Here is a 26,431-nt window from a genome sequence, read left to right as displayed (position 1 = left end):
GATGAAAGGCTGGGGTGTAGTAGTTGACCTCTGAACTTCGTGAGAAGGTCCTTTATGCAAGGCAGTCTGAGATGTGGACAGATAAACCTTTGAAGGAGGTCCAGAAATCGCAGCTGTCTCTGCCATCTAGGGTGATGAGTATCATTTGGGGTGTTGTGGATTTCGTTACGTTTTAACTTTGCGTGTGCCACGCATTTGGGGTGCATTATCGTGTGTTGTCAGCTGCTGTGTGATACAGTATATGACAGTTTCCATTCGTGCTACAAAACATCTCCTGCATTGCTGGAACCTACCCTAGGGCAGAAGGGGTCTGGCAGACCCGTAAGCTGAGATCGACCGTGGACCAGGGTTCGATTCCCCGCCTCGGCGGGTCTCGGGCTCAAAAATTCCACGGACTCGACAATTCTCGCTCTGGTGCCTACTCAACTCACGGGGTCACACTCTGCGACTCTGGGCAATAGCTTGCTTAATCTCCACTACGGCCCCTCGCGGCGGGATGCCTGGCTTTCACCTTGTGGACACCCTGCCGGGGTTTCTCACAGGGGAATACCAGGACGGGTTCCCTAAGCAAGCGCCGGGACGCTCACGGGCAGCTGTGCGCTTTACAAATCCAGCACATTTACATTTACATTTAACTGCCGCGGCTCACTCTGCTTCTTCCTTGTGTGGGGGGTCCGTCCGTGCGAGCGGACCCGCCATCTTGGAAGTTGTTTTTGATCTGCAGAGTGGCGGTCTAGTTTCAGGCACTCACGGGGGCACAAAAGCCGACGCTGGAGCGAGCGCCAAGCATATGCGGGCAGCTCGTAGGCAGGAGGCAGCCTCGTTGAAAGCTACGGCTGTGGCTTTACTATTTTTAAATAATTGATTTCGTTATGTTTTAACTTTGCGTGTGCCACGCATTTGGGGTGCATTATCGTGTGTTGTCAGCTGCTGTGTGATACAGTATATGACAGTTTCCATTCGTGCTACAAAACATCTCCTGCATTGCTGGAACTTACCCTAGGGCAGAAGGGGTCTGGAACTGCCGCGGCTCACTCTGCTTCTTCCTTGTGTGGGGGGTCCGTCCGTGCGAGCGGACCCGCCATCTTGGAAGTTGTTTTTGATCTGCAGAGTGGCGGTCTAGTTTCAGGCACTCACGGGGGCACAAAAGCCGACGCTGGAGCGAGCGCGCAGCGGACGCGCGCCAAAGACAAGCCCGTCTGCGTCCGTCCGCGCCAAGGACGCGCCCAGCGCCGGGGAGCCTGCTCCTATTTGGCCAGGACGGGTGCCGGGTGCTGAGGGTAATCTACTAAGGTATTCCAGCGAGGAACTTATCAATATTGGTAAGAAGGGTCGTGGCATAGGGTCACTACTGTTGTCCAATACGGCCTCCCCATTAGTAGACATTCTAAAGGGTGACTCCTTAGTCGGGGGACTCTTGAATGTGAGGTCCCTTCCTAAACACTGTGTGGACATTCAATTGTTGCTGGAGACCCACGAGTTAGACTTCTTATGCATGACCGAAACCTGGATGGCACCCGGCTGTGATGTTGATGCCGGGTTTACTTGTCCATTGGGGTTTAAAATGTGTCATAAGCCTAGGATGAGTGGGAGAGGGGGCGGGGTGGGTGTGATTTTTAAAGATACTATTAGATTGAACGTCATTAATTTGGAAGAGTGTAATGGCTGTGAGGTATTTGGTTTTTCCATGAAGATTTCGCAGAGACCTGCCGTGACGGGTATTATCTGCTACAGGCCTCCGGGAGTCTTTACGCTGGCCCAGCAGCAGGCGCTGCTTGAATTATTCTCAAATTTGGCTGTTATTCACCCGCATTTGATGGTTCTGGGGGATTTTAATCTATGGCTGAATGGTACCTTGAATACAGGTTTTTTTAACTTAATCCACTCTTGTGAGGCCCTCGGCCTCTCTCAGCGGATTTTACAAGCCACTCATATAGGAGGTCACCGGTTGGATTTAATCTTCTCTGAGATCAATCTTCTCACTGTTGGGGACGTGTTACCTATGGCCTGGACGGATCACTCCTTGATTAAGTTTTGTATAAAGTCATATATGTTTATAGCAGAGCCGGCCGGCCAAGTAAGGGAATATGTGAGTAGGGACTGGAAGGCCCTTGCGCGGAAGAAAGATTTATCACCGACATTTATGGTTGAGGAAGGATACTCTCTTGCCTTACAGGAAGAGGTGAATTATGCGGCTCTCTGCGCAAAGATCACTGCAGTATTGGATACCTCTGCTCCTTTTAAACATCATGTGAGCAGGGGCAGACCCTCTGCAGTGTGGTTTACAGACAGCCTCAAAAAACTACGGCAGGAATGTAGACAGGCAGAGAGAAAGTGGAGGCATGGATACTTGGATAGGGATAAGCTGAATTGGAAAATTAACCGAGGGGAATATAAGAAGGAGATTCACAGAGCTAAGGTGGATCATTTTTCGAGGCTGATCCTTGAGGCCCCAAACAGCTCCCGTAGTATCTTCAATATCCTGAATAAGCTTATCAGTCCAGAGTGTGTGAAGAATGATTTCCCCCCTTCGCAGGAGCTCTGTGAGAACCTAGCTAGGTTCTTTCAGGATAAAATCAAATTGATTATTGATGACTTGGGAGTGAGGCCTCTAACACCTCTGGTAACAACTGACGGTGGTAGCCTACTGACGCCCGACACCTCGTCTGCATTGGGAGAAGTCGAGCCCCTTGCAGAATTTGTTCAGTTATCAGCGGAAGAGTTTAGGGAAGTGGCTCTTGGTATAACATCTGGGTCCCCGTTGGACCCGCTCCCACTAAAAATCTGGAAGGAGTATGAGCCGGAGCTCTTCCCGACGCTCAGGCGGGTCTGTAACCAGTCTCTTGCCACGGGCAGGGTCCCATCACAATGGAAACAAGCTATAGTGACCCCTTTACTAAAAAAACCTTCCCTTGATCCGGACTCTCTTAAGAACTTTAGGCCGATCTCGCTTCTTCCCTATTCAGCTAAGATTGTAGAGCGGGTGGTGGCAGGTACCCTCTCTAAACATCTCGAACAGCATAAGCTCTTGGACGAAGCGCAATTTGGCTTTCGTCCAGCTCATGGCACCGAGACGGCCCTGGTGACCGTACTGGACGAGCTTCGTTGGCGAGCAGACAGGGGGCAGGCAGGGGTTTTGATCCTGCTTGACCTGTCTGCCGCCTTCGACACGGTGGACCATGATATTCTACTGGGCAGGCTGAGAGATGTTGGAGTTGTGGGGAATGCCCTACGATGGTGTGAGTCTTTTCTTCAAGGCAGAGAACAGGCGGTATCCCTTTCGCCTTTTCAATCGGCCTTCTCCACTGTCTGGCATGGCGTTCCACAGGGCTCGGCAGTTAGTCAAGTTCTTTTTAACATCTACATGAAGCCCTTAATAGCGGTCATCAAACATTTTAAGATCGAAATTGTCAAATATGCTGATGACACACAGCTGATTCTGTCCTTGGAGGGGAATGATTCTACCTCCTTAGAGGAATTTCACAGCTGTATGCGAGCCATGGCAGAATGGCTTAAAGCCAATTCGATGCAATTTAACTCCGGGAAGACCAAGGTGCTTTATTGCCCGCGGCCTAGGATAAGTCCTCCCTTACCTGACAATCTCTGGCCAATTGATTTCACCACATTGGTCCAGCCGGTGAGGGTAGTTCGGAACCTGGGGGTCATGTTCAATAGTGATCTCTCCTTGGAGGCGCAGGTCTCTAAGGTGGTAGCTAGCTGTATGGCAATCATTCGCCCTCTGAGAAAAATCCTGCCCCTGCTACCACCGACGGCACGGATAGAGGTGGTACGTTGCACTGTGTTAAGCAGGGTAGATTACTGCAACGCCCTTCTGTTGGAGTCCCAGAGCTATCTTTTAGATAGGCTTCAGAGACTTCAGTCTGCAGCTGCCAAATTAGCCTTAGGGTGGTCGTCGAGATCTTCTTCTGCTACGGCCTTGGCACAGATACATTGGCTCCCAGTGAGGGAGAGGGTGACCTTAAGTCCTTGTGTCTGACCTTCAAAGCCCTTCATGGGCTGGGTTCGGCCTGCTTTCAACGGGTGTTTTCATGGTATGTTCCAGCCCGTAATCTGCGCTCCTCCCTGGCCAGGGTGGTGGCTGTTCCCAGGTTCAAAAGATCTAGAGCTGGAGGCAGAACATTTAGTGTGGCTGCGGCTAAGCTGTGGAACTCTCTGCCCATGGAACTCAGGCAGATTGATCATCTGCCTGCCTTCAGAAGGCAGCTAAAAACTTGGCTCTTTCCACGCTTGCCCTAATTCTCAAACCGCTTCAACTGCCTTTTTTCTCCTTGCTTTGTGACTGCCAGCGCCAGGATGCCTCTTGAGGTGATAGCGCGCTCTATAAATACAATAAATAAATAATGGACGCCAGTTTCTGTAGGACTGTCGGAATGAATGGTATTGGAGGAAAATCGTAAAGAAATTTGTTCGACCAGTCTATCCAAAGGGCATTCCCTAGAGACCTTGGATAGTAAAATCTGGAGGCGAAGTCGTGGCATTTTTTGTTTTCCTATGTGGCGAACAGATCTACAGCAGGAGTGCCTCACAAACTGAAGATACTTTGCGCAACTTCTTCGTTCAGTACCCACTCGTGGTTTTCGTCGAGAACCCTGCCGAGCACTAATGCGTGGATATTTTGTTCTCCTGGAAGATGAGCAGCTACCAGCATTAGATTCCGGGTGATGAACCAGTGCCAAATCGATTGGGCTTCTTGTGACAAGGATCTGATACTCATTCCCCCCTGCTTGTTCAGGTAGTACATGGTGGTTGTATTAACCATTTGAACAAGCAGGTTGTTGGTCGTTAATGAAGGATGAAACACCTTGAGTGCCAGGTGTACTGCTAGGAGTTCTAGAAGGTTGATATGATGCATCTGTTCTCTCGAGGACCATAGCCCCGGTATCTGTAAGAGATCCATGTGGGCTCCCCAAACAAGCAGTGAAGCGTCTGTGACCAAAGTCTGTGATGGTGGAAGTTGGTGGAAAGGCATTCCGCTCAGGAGGGTCTTCTGGGAACACCACCACTGGAGAGATTTCACCGCATGAATTGAGAGGGTGATCTTGTCCTCCCAGCTCCCTGACAACTGGTTCCACTGGTCCTCCAAGCACTCCTGGAGAAGATGCATGTGGAGGCAAGCATTGGGAGTCAGGAATAAGCAGGAGGCCATCGGGCCAAGGAGAGAGGAGACTATGCAAACTGACGGTTGGGTTATCCCCTTAAGATTGAGACATTTTCAGAGAATAGATAACCATTGTTCCTCCGAAGGAAACACATTTTCCTGCAACATATCAATGGCAGCTTCGAAGTAAATGTAGAGTCTGAACTGGAGATGACGTGAACTTTTGGACACTGTCATGTAGACACAAGCGATAAAGCAGATCACACATCCGTAGGAAATGCTCTTGGGCTTCTGTGAATGTGGATGCTTTGATCAGCCAATCATCCGGCTAGGGATATACAAAGATTTTTTGTTTCAGAAGGTGCGCTGCCACCACTGCCATGCATTTGGGGAAAGTCCTGGGAGCTGACTTGAGGCAGAATGGGAGAACCACGTATTGGTAGTGGTTCTGCCCACGACGAACCTGGGGAACTTCTAATGGGACTTTGTGATCGGAATATGAAAAAAGGCGTTGTGTAGATCTATCGAACAAAGCCAGTCTCCCCTTTGACATTGAGAGTTAATTTGGTGTAAGACCAGCATCCTGAATGTTTCCCTCCAGATCCACTTGTTTGCAATGTGAAGGTCGAGAATCGGCCTGAACTTGTGTCTGCCTTTCTTTAAGAATAGGAAGTATCTGGAGTAGATACCTTGACCTCGTTGCTTTCGAAGGACTGGTTCTACTTCTTTCTTGAGGCACAGAGTAATGACTTCTTCCTGTAAGATCTTGAGGCGCGGCAGTGAATCTGAGATGATAGCCATGTTTGACAATACTTAAGGCCCAGGCGACTGTTGTAATGTTTTAGCACTCTGCCAGATAATGTACAATGCTTCCCCTTACCAGAGTGGTTAACAGAAGAGGGGGAAGAGAGGATTTAGGGTTTTGCTTCAGCAGGTTGACGTCCTCCCTGGCTAGTTTGTTGGGAGTTTCGACCTCTCTGTGGTTTGCGCTGCGACTGGTAAGGCCGCTGATATTGTTGCGACCTGCCTGACTGCCATTGAGGGGTTTGAACCTTCTGTGCAGAGAAACGTTGGTGGTAATGGCGGAATGAACGTCGTCTTTCTTTAGATTGCTCTAGTCCTACCGCGTTTATAGTATCCCTTTCTGTTTTCATTCGTGCCATTTCGTCATTGGCGTGTCAGCCGAAGAGGGTAGAGCCAGAAAAGAGTCAATTTTGCAGTCGTACCTGGGCATCTGGCTTTAGAGATGTTAAATGCAGCCATACCTGGTGATGTAGAGAGATTTTGTGGCAGAAAGTAAGCATCTTTATTCGATTCACAGAATCATCAAAGTAATTAAAACATATCATTCCCATTAAAATTTATAAGTTGACATACAGTTTTGTACCAATTAAAACACAATATATATAAAATACAGTATTTTAACAGGGTATACAACAGTGTTTAAAGTGGGTAGTGTCTAACACTCAAATACCTAAAGTGCAATTTTGTTGGTTTTAGCAGCATATAAATTGATGTTTGTATAAACCTTAAGTCTCTTGTGGCAGTAGCTGTAGGCAGTTAGTAGCAAAGATTCTGCTGCTGAGCTAATAACTTGGGTTGAGACCATAGCCCCCTCCAAGACAATTTCTAAAATGTCTTGCCGGTGTTCTTTGGGGAGGTGGTCCGCAAAGTGAAGGATGGAATCCCACAAGGCACGGTTGTACCGTCCTAAGAGGGCTGTGGCACTGGCAGCTTTCATGGAAGTAGCAGGCGTGCTGCAGATCTTGCGTCCTGACAAATCCATCTTTTTGCTCTCCTTATCAGGGGGAGAAGAAGGAGATGGAGCGGTGGCGTGAGATTTTCGTGCCGCTAGAATCACCACTGAATTCGGAGGGGGTCAGCCCGTAGAACAGGGGATCCTGATTTGGTGGTTGGTATTTCTTTTGGAGCCTTGATGGTGCTGATTTTGCCACCTCAGGCGTTAGGAATAATTCCATGGCTGGGTCAAGCAGGACTGGCACTAGCGGAAGCAATGGTCTAGAGGCCGTGCATTGGTGGAGCGTCTAAAAAATGATAGCCATTGATGGAGTAGGTGTCTCCATAGGTATGTTTAGTTTCGTTGCACCGCGAACCAGGACCTCCTGAAAGGTATTGATGTCATCAATCGGGGAGGACCAAGATTAAGGTGAATCCGACAATGTAGGAGAATAGTCTCTAGTAGACTAAGACGTATCTCTATGGTGCTGACGGCGTGAGTGTGATCTGAGTGTGATCTAGATCTGCGGTAAGAGTGGAGATGTGAGTGTTATGATCTCATGGAGGAGCGTGAGCGCCCATATCGAGATCAATGGCTTGTCCTGGAATGTGATCTCCTAGGAGCCGGTGTGATCTGAGGCACCCCAGGAGCAGGCAGGACTGGTGCTGGTAATGTTGGAAGTACCAGAAGCCGGAATGAGAGTCAGATGAGAAGTATATTCTCCGTCTCTTGGAGGCTTTTTCTCTCCTCGACGTCAATCTCGGTCGTCGCCTGGCCTACGACGATGACCTGCTCCGTGATGTCGATCCCTGTCGACGTAACCCACTTGACGAAGACCGGCTTCTCGATGTCGACCAATCGTGTCGTTGACTATTCACTGTCGACGTTGATTTTCTACCTCTTGTCGATGGTGAGTCATATCCCTCGACGTCGATACCTGTCTCGCGTCGGTTGCCGTTGCAAAGTGGCTCTAGACGTTGCTCGAGTGGGTCTAGACACAGAGGTTTTACAGACTGTCATAGGAGGCAGGAAAATGAGAGGAAGGTAAACAAAGAATGCAGACCTAATGTGGGTCTGTTTTAGCTTTCTTTTCTGCCACATCTAGGACATTTGTCGAAAAGAGATGACCTTTTGAATAGGAAAAATACTTTGCTCCCTAGAGGACAAAAGACTTCGAATGAAGCAAAAAACTGTGAAGTTTGGAGATTTAATTTAAAGAAAAAACCTAAAAAGGTTAAGTTCAATACACCAAGGGTCCTGTCATAAGGAACCGGAAGAAAAAACTGAAGTAACTGCCTCTGGCTAAGCATGATGGGATATTGGTGGTCTTTCTGCTCTTAAAGGCACAGCTTTCTTTTTCTTCACTTATAATGGCAGCTACAAGACCCTGCACTTCTTCATATCTTTCTTTTCATAGCAGAAGGGATTGTGGAGGTTCTTTTTATGTGCCATTACAAAAAAGATATATTCTTCACAGTCTCTTATTTCGCCATTCCAAGATGAAGAAGTCTGACCACTGTAGCCTACCCCTAAGCTGCATTATGGCTTTCTTAAGTGACTTTTCAAGGCCTTCCCGAAGAAAGGCGAACTTCATCACTTAAGAACTTATATTGGATAACGTGCTCAGGGTTCCCCGCACACGGTTGGGACTATTCATTGCTTATGACTTTCATGGAAATCCCATACCAGAGAAGTGCATGTACATTTTTTGGCAATGAAAATCCGAATGGAGCGAGGAAGGAGGAAATGTGAGGCGGGTAAAAGGTACGTAGCACTATACCTGCAGAGCAGTCAATTCCATAGGTGTAGCTGTTGCCGGGATTATGCTTGGTTCCGGGATTACAATATTGTGATTCGTTATCTCACTCTCCACAAGGCCTAGAAGGATGAAGAGGCTGTTAGATGTAAGATAGAATAACATTTTCATGATGATAAAAAACATTTTCATGCAGTTCACGTTGCCAGTGTTTTGGGAAACAATGTACTGATAGAATAGTTTCACACAGTGAATGTAATTTATAAAATACGGCCCACTCAAGTCAGTTAATGAAGGGTTTCTCCATTTATAACCAAAACTTTAATAGGTGAAAATATCATAACAGTTACTGTCCAAACACCAAAATAAACTGTATAAACTAGGTAACAAATATGCAGATTCTCTCAAAACTATATTTTGAATTACCTGCTAATGACAGAGGTGTAATATTATCGAAGGCTTAACAACCTTTCTAGCACTTGGTGAACTGATTGACTGAGATAAGTGTAAGTGACCCTCTTAAAATACTCTTGAGTATTTCAATTAAGTTGAAAAGATGTACATTTGTTTGCAGACTTCCTGTATATTACCACTGATCTAGACATCAAATAATATAGAGACCCGGATACATTCACAGCATCAAACAAGGCGCCAGCTTTTTATTTAACCAATTAGAATAATTCACAACTACAATCCTTTTGATTGTGTTCTCAGCTTTTTATGTACCACAGGTACAAAGAATCACATTTATGCAAAATCCATGACGAAATGATTCAAGCTATGTGGGAAATAGCATCTCCCAAAAATGTCATTTTTGCATAATTTATCCTGTCACCAATGCATTCCGGTACATGGGGACCTTCCCCAGGGAAAGAAATACAATGACAAAAACTGTCATGCGAATTGAGTTCCTATGAAGAGCAATAGTACCTTTTACACTAAGGGCTCTATTTTAATTTATGAAAACGAAACATTGCACTGAGCACGGAAACTGTCAGCTTTTCATATAGGCTTGTACGGCGAGCAAGGTTTGCGCGGCCATATTCCGACTCGAAATTGAAAGACACTTTTCGATTTCGAGTCGGAATATGGCCACGTAAACCTTGCTCGCCGTACTCTCCTCCTAAAAGACATGATTTAAATTGTTTACTTGGCATCGCAGAAGAAATGAAGCCCCCTGATGAAGGGTTCAAGACCCGAAATGCAAAGGGATGATTGACATGGCATGTCATATATTTGTGATACCAAGATTCAACCACCTATGATACATATGAATCTAGGAGAGTTCATCATGACGGTGTTTTGATTACGCAATAAAAAGAAATTCATTTGACAAGAAGAAACTACAAAAAATTGTGGACTTTTATTTTGAAATTGAGAAAGGTTACTATAACCTAAACCGGAGTGCAACAAGGAGACACTAAGTAATGTCCAACTTAGTGCTACACTTAGAATAATCCTTTAGGCACATTGACATGTGAAGGATCTTGTTTAACTTCTCTTTCTTGATACTGGCTATCAAATTGGAATTACGTGGAGACCACAGGCTGTGGTGACTATGCATCATAATAAGTTTGATAAATGCACCAAATTGGCATCTGGGGATCAGAGGGTCGATAACCTGACGGAGTCTGGAGAAACTTCCACAACCCAGATCACTCCAGAACATATCTTTCAAACCATATGCAACTCACGTAAGCCTCTTGAGATGCAGATCAGTGGCGTGTGTGTTGAGATGGGACACCTGCGGCAAGATGTGAATAAAATAGAAGTAAGAGATCCTGTGACAAGGATCTTGACAACAGAGGGCACAATCAAAACACTGACGTCTAACATAGGCTGTGAAGGACACAACAAGCAGCCTGTAACACAGGAAAGAGAGCCGATGAGCAGTAGCAATCTCTGCTTCGTGGGTATCCCTGTGGATGTGGAGGGGTTCTTGGCCAATTGGATCACATTGTGGATAAAGCCCGAATAATTGTGAAATTCTTTCATAATAGAGAGTGCCCACAGGTCCCTGGCAGGCAGGCCCCCTCCTGGACCTATAAAAGTTTGCTTTCTCAATTAGGTCGACAGGGACATACATTTGAGGAAGTCTTGGCTGGAACCACAGCTTGCCATTGGCACACCACAACCCAGTATCCACCTGGTTTATATAATCTATGTACAGCAGATTTGATTGTCTTTCCAGGTGGTAAAGCAAAAGCTGAAAGTGATACAACTGATGTATATGCTCTTCTTTCCTGTATTCCGATGCGGATCCTGACAACAGGGGCCATGGGGTAGATCTGCAGTGGGACTTCTCCTGAATGGTCCACAGCACCGCTACCTGGCCGGGAAGGAGCCCAGTGATGACTGCCCATCTAGGCTGGACCAGGCCCCAAGAGATGGGCCTCAGCCTGGACTCTGAATATTTTTGATTTGGGTTATTGACATGGGTTGTGGAGGTTGAATGCTTGGTGGCTGTGGGATGAAGACTTTACAGAACAGTTTGGTGGGACTAACACACTAAGGGTGAGTCAGGGCCAGTCCTCAGCACACAGGAGAGCCAGCAGAATAATTGGAGCCCCCTCAAGGACCCTCAGGCAGCAAGCACAAGGAGTCACAGGGAATCCTCACCAGCAAACAGAAAATGGAGGCCCACAGTGCAGAGGATGCAAACAGGACGTTGCTCTTGAAGCTATGCGGTGCTGGAGGCCCTGGCTTGTTGGAGCTCAACGATATTTGGTGAGAAGAGTCAACAAGCTTTGGCAACAACAACAAGAACTGGTGTACAGGGATGCAGTTCAAGTTGGCTGGAGATGGAATGCAGTCTTCCAAGTTGATGGGAAGACTGGTCAGGCTTCTGGAGACCCAACAAACCACCACCTGTGTTGCAGAGCCGGGAGGTGTCCATTGAACAGCAGGTTCAGCAAACCGGTTGTCAACGTTGAGGTGCCAGCAAATGCAGGGAAGTGATTCCTTTCCTTCACTCCAAGGGAGATTCCTTCTGCTTGCCTGCAAGCAGAGACATTGTTGATTCGGAAGAAGCCCAGCCATGGAGTTCCAGACAATTGGAAGAGCACAGCAACAAAGTTGTAGAAGGAATCTTCCCACCAGAACAGTCTTGTCTTTGGTCCTGGATCAATTCAGCAGCAGAGTTCAGAAGAGTCTTTAGACTATCTTCAGAAGACAGGCAGTCAGTTCTCGATGATGGAGTCCGGACGAATCTAAGCACCTACCCTCAGGGGAACCCGTAACTAACCCTAAAAAGGGGAATGACATCTTCTGTGGGGACCCACATATCAAGGTAATTCAGGGATGCTACTCAGCTGGTCTAGCCAGTCCGATGCTCACAGGGGCCAAGATTCAAGATGGTGGAATCAAGTAGTCACCTGGAGGAGTTGTTTGCAAAGTTTCACGCCTGAGCAGGAGCAAATGGCTACTGAACTGGTTTATGCAAGGAGGGCATCAAATGTGCCCTTCAATGGAGTCTGGTGGTGCTCGGAAGAGCCCACACCCTAATTAATTCTAAAGGAGAGGTGGTCAAACTTCTCCTTTGCTGAACACCCTTTGTTCAGCTTCCCCTGCCCCAATTAGGCTCATCAGCAGGGGGGCAGACCAGTGTCTAAGGCCGGCAGCAGCGCAAGCTGGCAGGCAGACCCAGTTACGCTACACAGGTAGGTATTGGGGAGGAATCCTCTAAGGAGCTCCCTAGTACATGTTATCATGCAACTAACACTAGAATTGGTGTAGTTGCACGATTCCAACATGTTTTATACCAAACATGACCAGGTTCGGAGCAGCCAATATGTAGTTGGACATCTCGACTTGCCAGTGTCCACTATATAAAATAAAATGGCTGCCTCACGCTTACAAAGCCCAGAAATTTGAGTCTGGTGCTTGTAGGGGTATCTCTGCTCGTGTAGGGCTACCCACACACTTATAACCATGCACCCTGCCCTTGGACTGAATGGACTAACTTAGGGGTGACTTATACATTTAGAGTAACTGGGATATAAGGGAAACCTTATATCTAAAGTGAAAGGTGCATGTACCATTTCAATCAGATTGCAATAGCAGCTCTGCAGACACGGTGTGCATGAACTCCCATGGGTGGCAAAATACATGCTGCAGCCCATGGGAGAGCCTGATGTATCAATGCCCCAGGTACCTCAGTATCATATACTAGGACTTATAGTGATACCCCAGTATGCCAGTTGTGGGATGTACAAAGAAATTACCATCAAATTTAGAGGAGAGAGCACAGACACCGGGGTCCTGGTTAGAAAGATCCCAGTGAACTACAGTCAAAACAGACTGACGCCAGGCAAAAAAAAGTGGGGGTATCTATGCCAGAAACATCCTACCTTCCTACATCCAGTATTGGTATTTTTCATAGATGCACATGCTAAGAATCATTCCCTGTCGTCGAAGTGGGAGTTCCAGGGTACCATAGTAAAGCAGTATGTATCAGTATTGTATGCCATAATGGCAATGCACAGTCAGTTGAATAGCGTATGTCCTTTTTTTAAAAAAGAGCCAAACTTGAACTATAACCAATCAGGCGACAGCACCGCCTAGAACACTCCCAACAGAGCCTGACTCCATCAGAAGAGGGTGGGTCCCATTTTAATCTATGAAAGATACCAATGCTGGAGAACTGCAGTCACAAGGTAAGCGTGAAATGTGTTACTTACCTGTAACTGCAGTTATCCAGTATTGGTATCTTTCATAGATTCACATGCCTGAATCATTCCCCGTCGTTGGGATGGAAGTTCCCGGTACATAAATAAAGTAATGTCCCATAGACATAAAGAGTAACAGGCCCAAGGGTCTCACATTAGTAACATATCCCTGTCCTTTTGTAAAAAGGACCAAACTCTAGAGAAGAGCGAATCAGCTATCACCTCCCTCTAGAACCCTCCTGGAAAGAGCTCCTGTCCCTCAGATTTTCGTAAGCACCGTGCTAAATAGGCGTCCCACTGAGAGAATTAGATGAGCCCTTCCAAGGGAGGCGGGAGGGTTGCATGTGAATCTATGAAAGATACCAATACTGGATAACTGCAGTTACAGGTAAGTAACGCATTTCTTATCCAGTATTAGGGTATCTTTCATAGATTCACATCCCTGAATCAGAGTAGCAAGCAATGATAAGCACATTTCGGATGGTACAGTAGATGCAAATTCACCAGATAATATATCAAAGTGACAAATAGAAAAACATCAGAATGTAAGTACAGATACCATCAGGAAATACAATAGAGAAATGTGTGCATACGAAAAAAGGATGGTGGGATGAAAAGAAAGCTCACCTCTATTGAAATAGATGACGAAGTACTGCTTGTCCCACTGCAGCATCCTTCATAAGTTCTGCATCCAGGCAGTAATATTTGTTGAATGTATGCAGCATCTTCCAGGTTGCCGCTCTGCTAATGTCTATTATAGGAACTCCTGCGAAGAGCGCCATGGATGTAGACATCGCCCTAGTGGAATGTACCCTTACTTTAGATTGCTGGGGTTGCCCCGCCTGCTCGTGACAGAATGAAATAACTGCAGAGATCCAGCAAGAAATACTTTGCTTTGCGAGTGGAAGGCCTTTTCTAGGTCTACTGTAGGCCACAAAGAGCTGGTTGGATTTACGGAAAGTTTTCGTCTTCTCAATATAAAACTTTAGGAAGCATTTGAGATCCAGAGAATGTAGAGTTCTCTCTGGCGCAGTGTGGGGGTTTGGAAAGAAAGAGCGTAAGACTATAGGTTCGTTGAGATGAAAGTCTGACGGGACCTTTGGTACAAATTTTGGGTTTGTTCGTAATATAACCCTGTCTTGTTTGAACTGTAGGAAAGGCTCCTGAAATGAGAAAGCTTGGAGCTCACTTACTCGTCTTGTTGAAGTAAGTGTGAGAAGGAGTGCCGTTTTCCAAGAGAGGTACTTAAGATCAGTCCTGTGTATTGGCTCAAAGGGATGTTTCATGAGTTGATTAAGGACTATGTTGAGCTGCCAAGTAGGGGGTAAAGTCTTCACAGGAGGAAAAGTCCTGTAGAGGCCTTTAAGAAATTGTTTGATCAATCTGTGAGACCAGAGAGAAGGTCCAGAAGAAGATCTTCTGTAACGGGATATTGCCGCCAGGTGAACTCTGATGGAGGCATGAGTGAGGCCTGAGTTTGCCAAATGGAGAAGGTAAGGCAATATTTGCACTGGAGAAGAAGAAAAGGGATGTATTTTCTGAGTTTTACACTAAATGCAAAATCTCTTCCATTTTAAAGAGTATGTCTTGTTGGTACTGTCCGCTCAAGCCTGAGCCAGAATGGCCCTACAATCCGGCGGAATATTTAGATTCTGAAATTCTTTGAACTCAGGAGCCAGGCAGATAACCTGAGAGATGCCAGATTCGGATGCTGGACTTGCTGGTTGTTCATCGTGAGGAGAGAAGGGAACTGCCTCAACCGTATTGGCAGTTCCCGAGAAAGAAGGTGAAGCTCCGCGAACCAATGTTGGCGTGGCCAAGCTGGGGCTATGAGAATGAGCGAGCAAGGCTCCGCTTCCAATTTCCTGAGGACTCTGGGAATCATCAGAAACGGTGGAAAAGCATATGCAAAGTAGTTGCACCATGCGATTGAAAATGCATTCCCTAGAGATCCCTTCTGGGGATGCCAGCTTGCGAAGTTTTGGCATTTGGCGTTGTGTTTTGTAGCGAACAGATCAATTGGAGGAGTGCCACATTGTGAGAATATCTGGTCGAGGATCCCCTGATCCAATTCCCACTTGTGAGACATTGAGTGTTGTCTGCTTAGTGAATCAGCTAGAATGTTGTCCGTGCCTGGGACATACTCCGTCCGAAGGGAGATATTGTGTAGGACCAACCAGTTCCAGATTTTTCTGCGACTTGCGAGAGAGTATTAGAGAGCGAGTTCCTCCCTGCTTGTTGAGATAGTGCCTTGTCATGGTATTGTCTGTACGTACAAGCACCAGAGAATTTTTGATTCAGTGGCTCACCAACTGCGCCGACGACCTCGCACCTCTGAAGAACCCACCTAGCAGACCCAGCAGCAAGAAAGACTCGTGGTTGTCCAACGAACTCAAAACCTCCAAGAAAAACTGCCGCACCCTCGAAAAAGCCTGGCGACACAACCAGACTACAGAAAACATGACAGCCCTCAAGAACGCCACCTGCATACACCACTAGTTGATCCGCACCACCAAAAGAACAACATTCAAAGAACGACTGGACAACAACACCCACAACAGCATCGTCAAAGAGCTCTCCAACCCCAGCGCCGGAAACAACGACATCACAGCCTTGCAAGATCTCTGCGACTCACTCGCCTCGTTCTTCCACCGCAAGATCGCCGACATACACAACAGCTTCGGCGCACAGACTACGCACCCAACCACCGAACCAACGCCCCCCACCACCACCCTCTGTAACTGGACCCCGGTCAGCACCGAAGACACCACCCGCATGATGAACACTATCCACTCCGGCTCCCCTACCGACCCCTTCCCCCACCACGTCTTCAACAAAGCCGGCTCCATCATCGCACCCCAACTCCGGGACATCATCAACATATCCTTCACCACCGCCACCTACCCGGAGAGCAGGAAGCATGCCGAGCTCAGCGCCCTCCTGAAGAAACCGACAGCAGACCCCACCGACCTCAAGAATTTCCGCCCCATCTCGCTCCTCCCTTTTCCTGCCAAAGTCATCGAGAAGACCGTCAACATACAGCTTGCCGCCTTCCTCGAGACAAACAGATCCCTTGACCCCTCACAGTCCGGTTTCCGAGCTAACCACAGCACCGAGACCGCCCTCATCGCAGCCACCGACGACATCAGATCCCTGCTCGACAACGGGGAAACAGCTGCCCTCATCCTCCTAGACCTCTCTGCAGCGTTCGACACAGTATGCCACCGCACACTGATACAGCGCCTCAGCAACACCGGAATCCAAGAGAAGGCACTGGAGTGGATCATCTCGTTCCTCGCTGGAAGAACCCAGAGAGTCCGCCTCCCCCAGTTCCTATCCGCAGCAACCGAAGTCATCTGCTGCGTACCTCAAGGATAATCGCTCAGCCCACCCTCTTCAACGTCTACATGAGCCCCCTCGCAGCCATAGCACGCCAACACAACCTGAACATCATTTCCTACGCCGACGACACCCAGCTGATCCTCTCCCTCACCAACGACCCCGCCACCGCCAGAGCCAGCTTACACGAAGGAATGAAACACGTCGCCGAGTGGATGAAGAACAGCCGCCTGAAACTGAACTCAGACAAGACGGAAGCCCTCATCCTGGGATCATCCCGCTCCACCTGGGACGACTCCTGGTGGCCCCCTGCCCTGGGCACCACCCCCAAGCCGACGGACCACGCACGAAACCTGGGTTTCATCCTGGACTCCTCCCTCACGATGACCAAACAAGTCAACGCCGTCTCGTCATCCTGTTTCAACACCCTGTGCATGCTCTGAAAGATCTTCCGATGGATCCCCACCGAAACCAGGAAGACGGTCACCCAGGCCCTCGTCACCAGCCGACTGGACTACGGGAACACCCTCTAGGCTGGAACCACAGCCAAACTACAGAAAAGACTCCAGCGCATACAGTACGCCTCCACACGACTCATCCTGGACATCCCCCGCCACAACCACATCTCCAACCACTTGAGAGACCTGCACTGGCTCCCCGTCAGCAAAAGAATCACGTTCAGACTCCTCACCCACGCACACAAGGCTCTCCACGACCTGGGCCCCAAGTACCTCAACAACGGCCTCACTTTCTACACGCCCACCCGCCAGCTGCGATCGACCAGCCTTGCCCTCGCCATCGTCCCACGCATCCGCAGAGCCACCGCCGGAGGAAGATCCTTCTCCTACCTGGCGGCCAAGACATGGAACTCCCTCCCCATCCACCTACGGCTGACCCAGGACCATCTCTCCTTCAGGAAGCAACTCAAGACCTGGCTTTTCGAGCAGTAACGGACCCCTCCCCTCCCAGCGCCTTGAAACCCTAGCGGGTGAGTAGCGCGCTTTATAAATCTGTTTGATTGATTGATTGATTGATTGGGAGAAAGGCTTGAAGGGAGAGGTAGAATGCCCGTAGTTCGAGGAGATTTATATGAAGCCCTTTTTCGAAAGGGGACCACTTTCCGCTTATCTGCAGTTCTTGAAGGAAAGCTCCCCACCCTCCCAGTGAGGCGTCTGTTGTGATGATATGCGGTGAAGCAAGAAGGGCAAACCTTGAGAAAGGTTCTGAGGAGAAATCCACCATTGCAGAGCCTTGACCATCTGAGGGGTCATTCGTATGAGATCGTCGAATGAAGCTGTGCATTGGACCCATTGTGCTGAAAGCACCTCCTGGAGAGGGCACATTCGAAGGCGGCAGTGTGGAACCAGCAAGATACATGATGACATCATTCCGAGAAGGGATTTGAATAGGCGAACCGTCAAGGTTCTCTTCGAGGCTACGAAAATTACCAGTGCCAAGAGCTTGTCCTTTCTTCCCTGTGACGGGAAAGCCTTCTTTTGTTTTGTGTCGAGGGTAGCACCTAGGAAATTTATACGTTGAGAAGGTATAAGGACTGATTTGTCCCGATTGAGTGTGCGTCCCAAACATTTGAAAAGTTGTAGACAAGCGTTGGAAGACCTGGACGCGTCTTCCAATGTTGGAACCTTGATCAGCCAATCGTCCAGATATGGAAAAACTTGATGGTAATGCTGTCTGAGATATGCAGCCACTGGAGAGAGGCACTTTGTAAAGATGCGAGGTGCAGACTTGAGCCCGAAAGGCAGGACGCGAAATTGAAAGTGTCTGTCCGCTACTGCAAACCTTAGGAACTTTTTGTGCTTCCTGTGAATAGGCATATGAAAGTAAGCATCCTGAATATCTAGGGATACCATGTAATCTTCCACATCTAGCAGGTGCAAAACCTCCTGGATTGTCACCATACGAAACAATTGCTTTTTTAGGAATTTATAGAGGGCTATGAAGTCTAAAATTGGTCTTCATTTCTTTTCCTTTTTCTGTATCAGGAAGAAGCGGGAGTAAAATCCTTTTCCCCTTTGGGACAGAGGAACCCTTTCTATAGCCCCTTTCTGGAGCATAGGAGAAATCTTCCGGAGAAGTATAAGTAGATTTTTGTGAAGCATACGTCTGGGAGGGGTCTGAGGAGGGATGTGAAGAAATTCTAGTGAATGGCCAAATTGAACTAACTGGAGAACCCAACAGTCCATCGTAATTTGCTTCCAATTTGTCAGAAAATGGAAAATTCTTCCTCCAATCTTTGAGGGTGGAGATAAACTGGAGACTGGCTAAAGTGAAGGACATTGCCTACGATTGTTGCCTTTTTGTTGACCTTTACCACGAAAGGATGACTTTCCATAAGAGGATTGCTGCTGCTGCTGGCGTTGTTGATATTGTAGTCGATGTTGCTGACCAGAAGAGTATGACGACCGATATTGATAATCCCCTCTGTGGGAGGACTGCCCTCTCCCCCTTGATCCATGAAAGGACAGACTTTTGAATTGGAGAGTTCCCAATGCTCTGGCTGTGTCCGTATCTTTCTTTATACTCTGTAGAGCCTCCTCAATTTGTGGTCCAAAGAGGAATTGGCCATCATAGGGCATATCCAAGACCTTCGTTTGTATTTCAGGTCGAAAAGAAGTCGCCTTTAACCACCCTTGTCTTCTCAATACAGCTGCGCCAGACAGTTGACCAAATCCCCTTGACGAGATATCCATCGCGCAGTCTAGTTCTGACACTGAGCGCTCACCTTCCAGTAATATTTTCTTTGCCTCTTCTTTTGAGTCTTCAGGCAAGGCCGCCAGATATGGAGCTATGTCTGCCCATAACTGTCTATTGTATCACCCCAATAGCGCTAGGGCATTGGACGCTTTAACTGTCAACGCAGACATTGAGGAAAAACGCTTCCAAATGTTGTCCAACCTTCGGCCTTCTTTGTCCGGCGGAGCTGTTAACGGGTCAGAAGGATTCTTGGACTTTTTCTGAGCCGCCTGAGTTATAACCGAGTCTGGCTTAGGATGTCCTATTAAACAAGCTGGAGCAGTATCAGGCGCCCTATATTTTTTATCCAAGCGAGGTAACACTGGAGGCACTGAGGAAGGATTTTGCATAATTTTCACCCTTTGACCCCACAGGTATTCTATTATGGGTATTGATCTTACTGCTTTCTTCAAAGGCTCCTTAAAATCATACACGAAGCAGTCCTGCTGTTGAGAAGTCATGGGAATTTGAAAACGTTGAGCTACCCTCTCAATGATATTATGGAACCCCCCAATGTCCTCAGGCGGTGAATCAGCCTGTGCAGGCACTGGAGAAGCAGGACAGAGAATGACATAGTCGTCCCATTCATCATAGTTAGACTGGGTGTCCTGAGATTCTCCCTCCTCATGCTGATCTTCCTCCTCATCATCAGTAGAAGGAGGATGCGGTAAAATGACAGGTTCCGGCTGTAAATTTAAAGGTGGAGGCCATGGTCTCGGTGATGGAGACACCGCAGGGGGTTGAGGTTTAGGAGATGTTGGAAACCTCTGTTTGTAGTCCGTAATACGGTATAGCAAGTCCGAGACTAAAGAAGCTGGAAAACAAACCATTGGTGGAGGAGGTGGTTGATATTCTTCCTCCTGTTCCTGGTCTTCCTCATCTGAACTGTCTTGATATTTTACATTAAGTTCAGAGGAGCTTGTCGCTGTTTGAAACATGGACCTCATCATAATCGTCCTCTTCCAGAAGACATGCTGGAGGTAGTGGTTGAACCCTACTTGTTGATGTTAGGGCCGGTGTCAGTGTCTTTTTTGTAATCCTTAGATGCACATGCACAAGTTACTACTTGTGTAACGATATGTCTGTAAGAGACATTAGTTAGTGATAGATACCTTACCTTTGAATATCCCCAGGCGTCATAATGGATCCGGAATTTTTTTGCGCAGAAGTAGCCATGCGCGTCGGTAGGCGTCGTCCGCGGCTTCTCGTCCGTCGTCGGCGTCGTGGGCGCTGTGATGATGTCGTTGGAGTACTTAGCCGCCGCCTCCGCGTGCTGACGTCAGTTCTAATACACAGCTTTTCCGCGCCAGAAACGCAGAGCCATGATAAAAACCAACACTGGTGCCATGAAACTAGGGCCCTGAATATTGGTTCGCAGAATGGGGAGGATGGGTGGGTCAGTAAGGAATCTATCACTAACTAATGTCTCTTACCGACATATCGTTACACAAGTAGTAACTTGTGCATCTGAAAAAGACACGTTAGTGATAGATTCCTTACCTTAGAATAGATACCCCAGCAATACCAACCCCGGTGGTGGGTCTGCGAACCAATAATCACACCAGAAAGTCCTGGAGGACGGAACGGCCAAAGAAGCCATCCCTCCGGACTTGGCTGTCCAGGCAGTAGTGTCTTGCGAACGTGTGCAATGAGGCCCACGTAGCTGCCTGACAAATGTCCTGCAAGGGGACTTTCCGGCCCAGGGCAGTAGTAGTCGCCGTGGCCCGAGTGGAATGGGCCCTCAGCCCAACAGGAGGTTCCTTTTTAGCCAAAGAGTAGCACACCTGGATGCACAACACGATCCACCGAGAGATGGTCCGTTTGTGCACCGCCCGTCCCTTCTTAGCGCCCACGTAACCAACAAAGAGTTGGTCATCCACCCGGAACTGGCGTGTGTGATCCAGATAGTATGAGAGCGCACGTTTTGGGGCCAGACGGTGGAGCCTCTCTTCCACTTTCGAGGGATGCGGAGGCGGAAAGAAGGTGGGCAAGGTGATGGACTGCCCGATGTGGAAGGCTGTGTCTACTTTGGGCAGGAAAGAGGGTCTTGTCCGCAACACAACCTTGTCCGGATGGACAGAAAGGAAAGGAGGTTTGGAAGAAAGAGCCTGGAGCTCACTCACTCTCCTGGCATAGGTGATGGCAACCAGGAAAGCAGTCTTCTGAGTAAGAAGGCAGAGAGGACAGTTATGAAGTGGCTCAAAGGGAGCGTACATCAGATAAGTAAGTACAAGGTTCAAGTCCCACTGAGGCATCACGAATGGAACAGGAGGGAACATGTGTGTGATACCCTTCAAAAACCTATCGACAATTGGGGACTTGAACAAAGATGGCTGATCAGGTAGCCTTAAGAAGGCGGAAAGGGCAGAAAGGTAGCCCTTGATAGTGCCCAGAGCAGAGCCCTGCTGGGCAAGAGAAAGAAGGAAGAGGAGAACCTTAGAAAGGGGGGCAGAGAGTGGATCCACAGCCTTTGCTGTGCACCATGCCACCAATCTGTTCCACCTACAGGCGTATACCGACTTTGTGGAGGGCCGCCTGGCTGCCAGAATGACATTACAGACTACAGGAGGGAAGTCAAATGGCCTCAACTGTCGCCGCTCAATCTCCAAGCATGGAGGTGGAGACTGGACAGGTTTGGGTGGAGGACTGTCCCCTGCTGCTGCAACAGAAGGTACTCCTGAAGAGGCAGATGAATCGGGGAATCGACAGACATGCTGAGTAGCTCTGGATACCAATATCTTCGTGACCAGTCCGGAGTCACAAGGATAACCTGGGCCCGGTCGCACCTGATCTTCTCCAGCACTCTGGGCAGAAGTGATATAGGTGGAAAGGCGTACAATAGACCACAACTCCACTCGCGACGAAAAGCGTCTCCGAGCGAGTGCCGCCTTGGAAATTCCAACGCGCAGAACTGGTGACATTACGCGTTCTCTTCTGTGGCGAATAGATCTTACCAAGGCTCTCCCCCCTGTTGAAAGAGGCCTTGCGCCACGTCCGAGTTCAGACGTCTTCGTGATCCATCATGCACCGACAGCTGAGTTCGTCGGCTCTGGCGTTCAGGGAACCTGCCAGGTGTTGAACCACCAGGATCACGCCCTGATGTTCCAGCCACTGCCAGATGCGCAGAGCCTCCTGGCATAGGGTCCACGACCCCACCCGCCCTGTTTGTTGCAGTACCACATGGAGGTGGTGTTGTCCGTGAACACCTGCACTACACTCCCCCGGACAGAGGGGAGGAATGCTTTCAGTGCAAGCTGGATCGCCCGCAGCTCCAGAAGGTTGATGTGGAGCCGGGACTCCGCCGGACACCAGAGGCCTCTGATCTCTGCCTCTCCCAATGTCCCCCCAGCCCTGGAGGGACGCGTCTGTCACAACTACGTGCTCCGGTTGGGGTAGGGAGAGGGATCTTCCGCTGACCCAATCGCGGTCCGTGAGCCACCACTGCAACTGTCTTGCAGTGCCCTCCGAGATCAAGACATGGTTGGACAAGTTGCCATGATGCTGGGCCCACTGAAACATCAGGTCCAACTGCAGAGCCCGCATCCGCCAGCGGGCGTGATGCACCAGAAGGATGCAGGAGGCCATCAGCCCCAGAAGCCGCAGCGTCAACCTGACCGAGACTCGGGATAAAGGCTGGAAGATCGGAATCAGAGCCTGAATATCCCGAACCCGCTGTTTGGGAGGATAAACCCGAAACTGCGCCAAGTCTAGTACCGCTCCGACGAAGAGGAGCTTCTGAGAGGGACACAGGTGTGACTTTGGCACATTGATGGAGAACCCCAGCAGGTGCAGGAGGTCGGCCGTAGTCTGGAGGTGGCTGACGACAGTCTGGGGCGAGCTCGCCTTCAACAACCAGTCAGCGAGGTAGGGGAAGACTGAAACCCCTAACCTGCGCAGATGAGCTGCGACCACCGCCATCACTTTCGTGAACACCCGTGGGGCGCTAGTAAGGCCAAAGGGGAGCACGGTGAACTGAAAGTGCTCGTGGCCTACCGTGAACCGCAGGTAACGCCGGTGGGCCGGCAGGACGGGGATGTGAAAATAAGCGTCCTGCAAGTCCAACGCTACCATCCAGTCTCCAGGGTCTAGAGCAGCTAAGACCTGAGCCAATGTCAGCATCTCGACCGAGTCCCTCCCTGTTTGTTCAGATAGTACATGGTGGTCATATTGTATGTCTGTACTAGAATGGAGTTGCTCTGAATCGAAGTGAGGAAGGCCTTGAGGGCTAGATGCACCGCTCTCAGCTTCAGCATGTGGATGTGATACAATTGTTCTTTTGTTGACCATCGACCTTGAGTCTGGAGGAACACCATGTGTGCTTCCCAACCTTGGAGGGAAGCATCTGTGATTAATGATTGAGAGGGAGGTGTCTGATGGAATGAAACCCCTGCCAACAGATTTTCCTGTTGCATCCACCATGGAATCGATGCTCTGGCTGCTTTCAACTGATGTATCCTGTTGTGCCACTGAGCCGTTCACTGATCCCACTTGTCCTCCAGATCCTGCTGCCAAGGACGTAACCTCAGCCTGGCGTTGGGGACAAGAAAAATGCAGGAGAGGGGCAACCTGACGGACCCAGGGTAAACTGCTGCGCAGCATCTGCTTGCACTTCAAAGTGATAAATGCAGTCTCTCCTCCAAAGTAAACACTTTTCCTATTTTAGAGTCTTTTGTAGACCCCAGATAGTGGAATTTTCTGTGTGGGATGCTGAGTCAATATTTCAAAGTTGACGTGGAGACCCAGCCATTACAAAAGGCCTAGACATTGCCGGTAGTGGTTCCTCACACTCTGTAGAGGACCTTTCAGAAGCCAGTAGATGAGATAAGGATAAACATGGATACCTTTGCGCCGTAGAGCAGCTGCTACTACTTCCATGCACTTTGTAAACAGTCGAGGGGCCAACTTCAACCCGAAGGGCAGAACTTTGAACTGATAATGGGTCGATCTCACCAGAAATCGCAGGAACTTTCTGTGCTGTGGAATGACTGGGAAGTACAAGTATGTATCCTGCAGATCCAGTGCACACATCCAATCTCCTTGTTGTAGACAGGGATATATTTGATAGAGAGCCAACATCCGAAACTGATGGACTTGTTGAGGGCTCGAAGATCCAGGATAGGCCTGTACTCTGATTTACGACCTTTTTCCTTCACTCGGAAGTACCTTGAATATACCCCTCAGCCTTGCTGTGATATAGGAACCTCCTCGATGGCTGAATTTCAAAGAATGGTGGATACTTCTTTCTTAAGTTTGTCTGTTTGTCTTAAAACAAACTTAAGGCAGACTTAAGACAGACTTAAGACAAAATCCTAACTTCTGTGAATACCAAAAGTAATAAGTTCATTCTGTGAATGCCAAAAGTAGTAAGTGCATTCTGTGAATACAAAAATAGTAGTAAGTTTAGGATTGAGTCTTAAGTTCATTCTGTGAATCGGGCCCTTAGGGTTTAGGGTAGTGCAGTGGTTTTTATGTAGTGTAGAGCTTCATGCTGGGGATAGTGTTTTAGGGTTTAGGGTAGTGCAGTGGTGTTTGTGAAGTGTAGGGGTTGTGCTGGGGGTATGTACTAACATTACATTATGACCACCCTAAGCACAATTATCAGTAGTAACCACCAAAAAATTCCAGATGAAGTTATCAGCAGAATGCTAGGAAAACGTTTATCAATATTAAATGCTTCTAATTAAGCAAAATACAAATCATCAAATGCAGTGTGCCACAAATGGTATCACCACAGGAGTAAGTCTCTCCAACTTAAATTTAAAGTGGATAAACATGTTTCATGTGACAGACCCATAGGCCAACGCTGCAGCTTCCACATGCTTCAACACCCTCTACATACTCAGCAAGACCTTCAAATAGGCCCCCCCCGAATCAAGGAAGACCCAAGCACTCATCACCAGCAGGCTGGACTACGGGACCGCCCTCAATGCCAGAATCAACAAATCTCTACTCCACAAACTTCAGACTGTCCAGAACCCCGCAGCCAGACTCATCCTCAGCATCACACAACAAAACCACATTACCCAGCATAAACAAGCACTCCACTTGCTCCCCGTCAAAAAAAGAGTGACTTTCGAGCTGCTCACACACACCCATAAAGCCCTCCACAACACCGGACTCCAATACCTCAATCTCCTTCTACACCCCCAAAAGAAACCTCCACTCCGCTGACCAGGCCTTGGCCTTGGCTGAAATCCTCTGTATCCACAGAACCAGACAGGAGGCACACCCTTCTCCTACATCATGGCCAAGACCTCAGCATCAGATGAAGCCCCACACTGAAAGCATTCAGGAAGAGCCATAAGACCTGGCTTTTTGAATGATCAAAGCTGCACAAATCCCCCCCACATACTCCCCCAGCGCCTGAAAACCCTCACAGGTGAGTAGTGCGTTCTATACATCCCTAATTGATTAATTGATAAGCCACCACAGTGTGTGTCTGAGTGTTATCAACAGGCCCTGCCATTGGTTTGGCTGTCTGTAACTCTTAAGGGTAGTGAAATGAGCAGTGGTACCTTCTTTAATATACACAGAATCTCTGAGATTGGCTTGGTTTGGCTTTATATCTGAGAGCTACTTTCAGGGTGCTGGTGACATACAAGTAGCTTCCGAGATGCTGGTTGGAGACCCCGGGTATGTATAGTGAGTGGGGAATTGTAGTCCTGAAGCACAAATGAGTACATGCTTACTGACTGAATGATTACATTAATGTAAGTAAAAACACTGGATGAATTCTTAATTTCTTGGCTTTTACTTTAGTGAATGAATTACTACATGGTACTGAAAGAGTCATTATGAAATTGCAACAGCAGTCACACTGTGTTTGCTGTAGAATATGGATAGTGACTGGGGAATTGTAGGCCTGAAGCACAAATGTGAAGGTGGTTGCACCACTACATGCATAATGCATAGGAGGTTGAAGCACTCCATACCTTAAAGCCTGGCTTACTGCAAGAGTGTACGTACTTATGTAACTGCAAACACATCAATCAACAAAATCATTCTCTCTCAATTTTGCCAAATGGACACTGATTGATAGTATGATTCTAGACAAATAA

The 26,431-nt window shown here is 48.2% G+C and overlaps 1 protein-coding gene across 14 annotated transcripts in view; it reads right to left on the bottom strand.

Moving 5' to 3' along the window:
• LOC144804990 (V-type proton ATPase 116 kDa subunit a 4-like) overlaps nt 1–26,431 on the bottom strand; it is a 6,844,636-nt gene that overhangs the window by 6,371,713 nt on the left and 446,492 nt on the right. For all 14 annotated transcript variants that reach the window (XM_078671938.1, XM_078672103.1, XM_078672267.1 and 11 more), the window contains one exon: nt 8,638–8,735. In XM_078671938.1, coding sequence (XP_078528064.1) covers nt 8,638–8,735 — 98 coding nt within the window. The remainder of the gene's footprint in view (nt 1–8,637; nt 8,736–26,431) is intronic.

Source organism: Lissotriton helveticus, chromosome 1_1, assembly GCF_964261635.1.
Source record: "Lissotriton helveticus chromosome 1_1, aLisHel1.1, whole genome shotgun sequence".
Taxonomy (NCBI): Eukaryota; Metazoa; Chordata; class Amphibia; order Caudata; family Salamandridae; genus Lissotriton; species Lissotriton helveticus.
The sequence above is the reverse complement of the archived record's forward strand: the minus strand, read 5'-3'. Positions and strand labels throughout refer to the sequence as shown.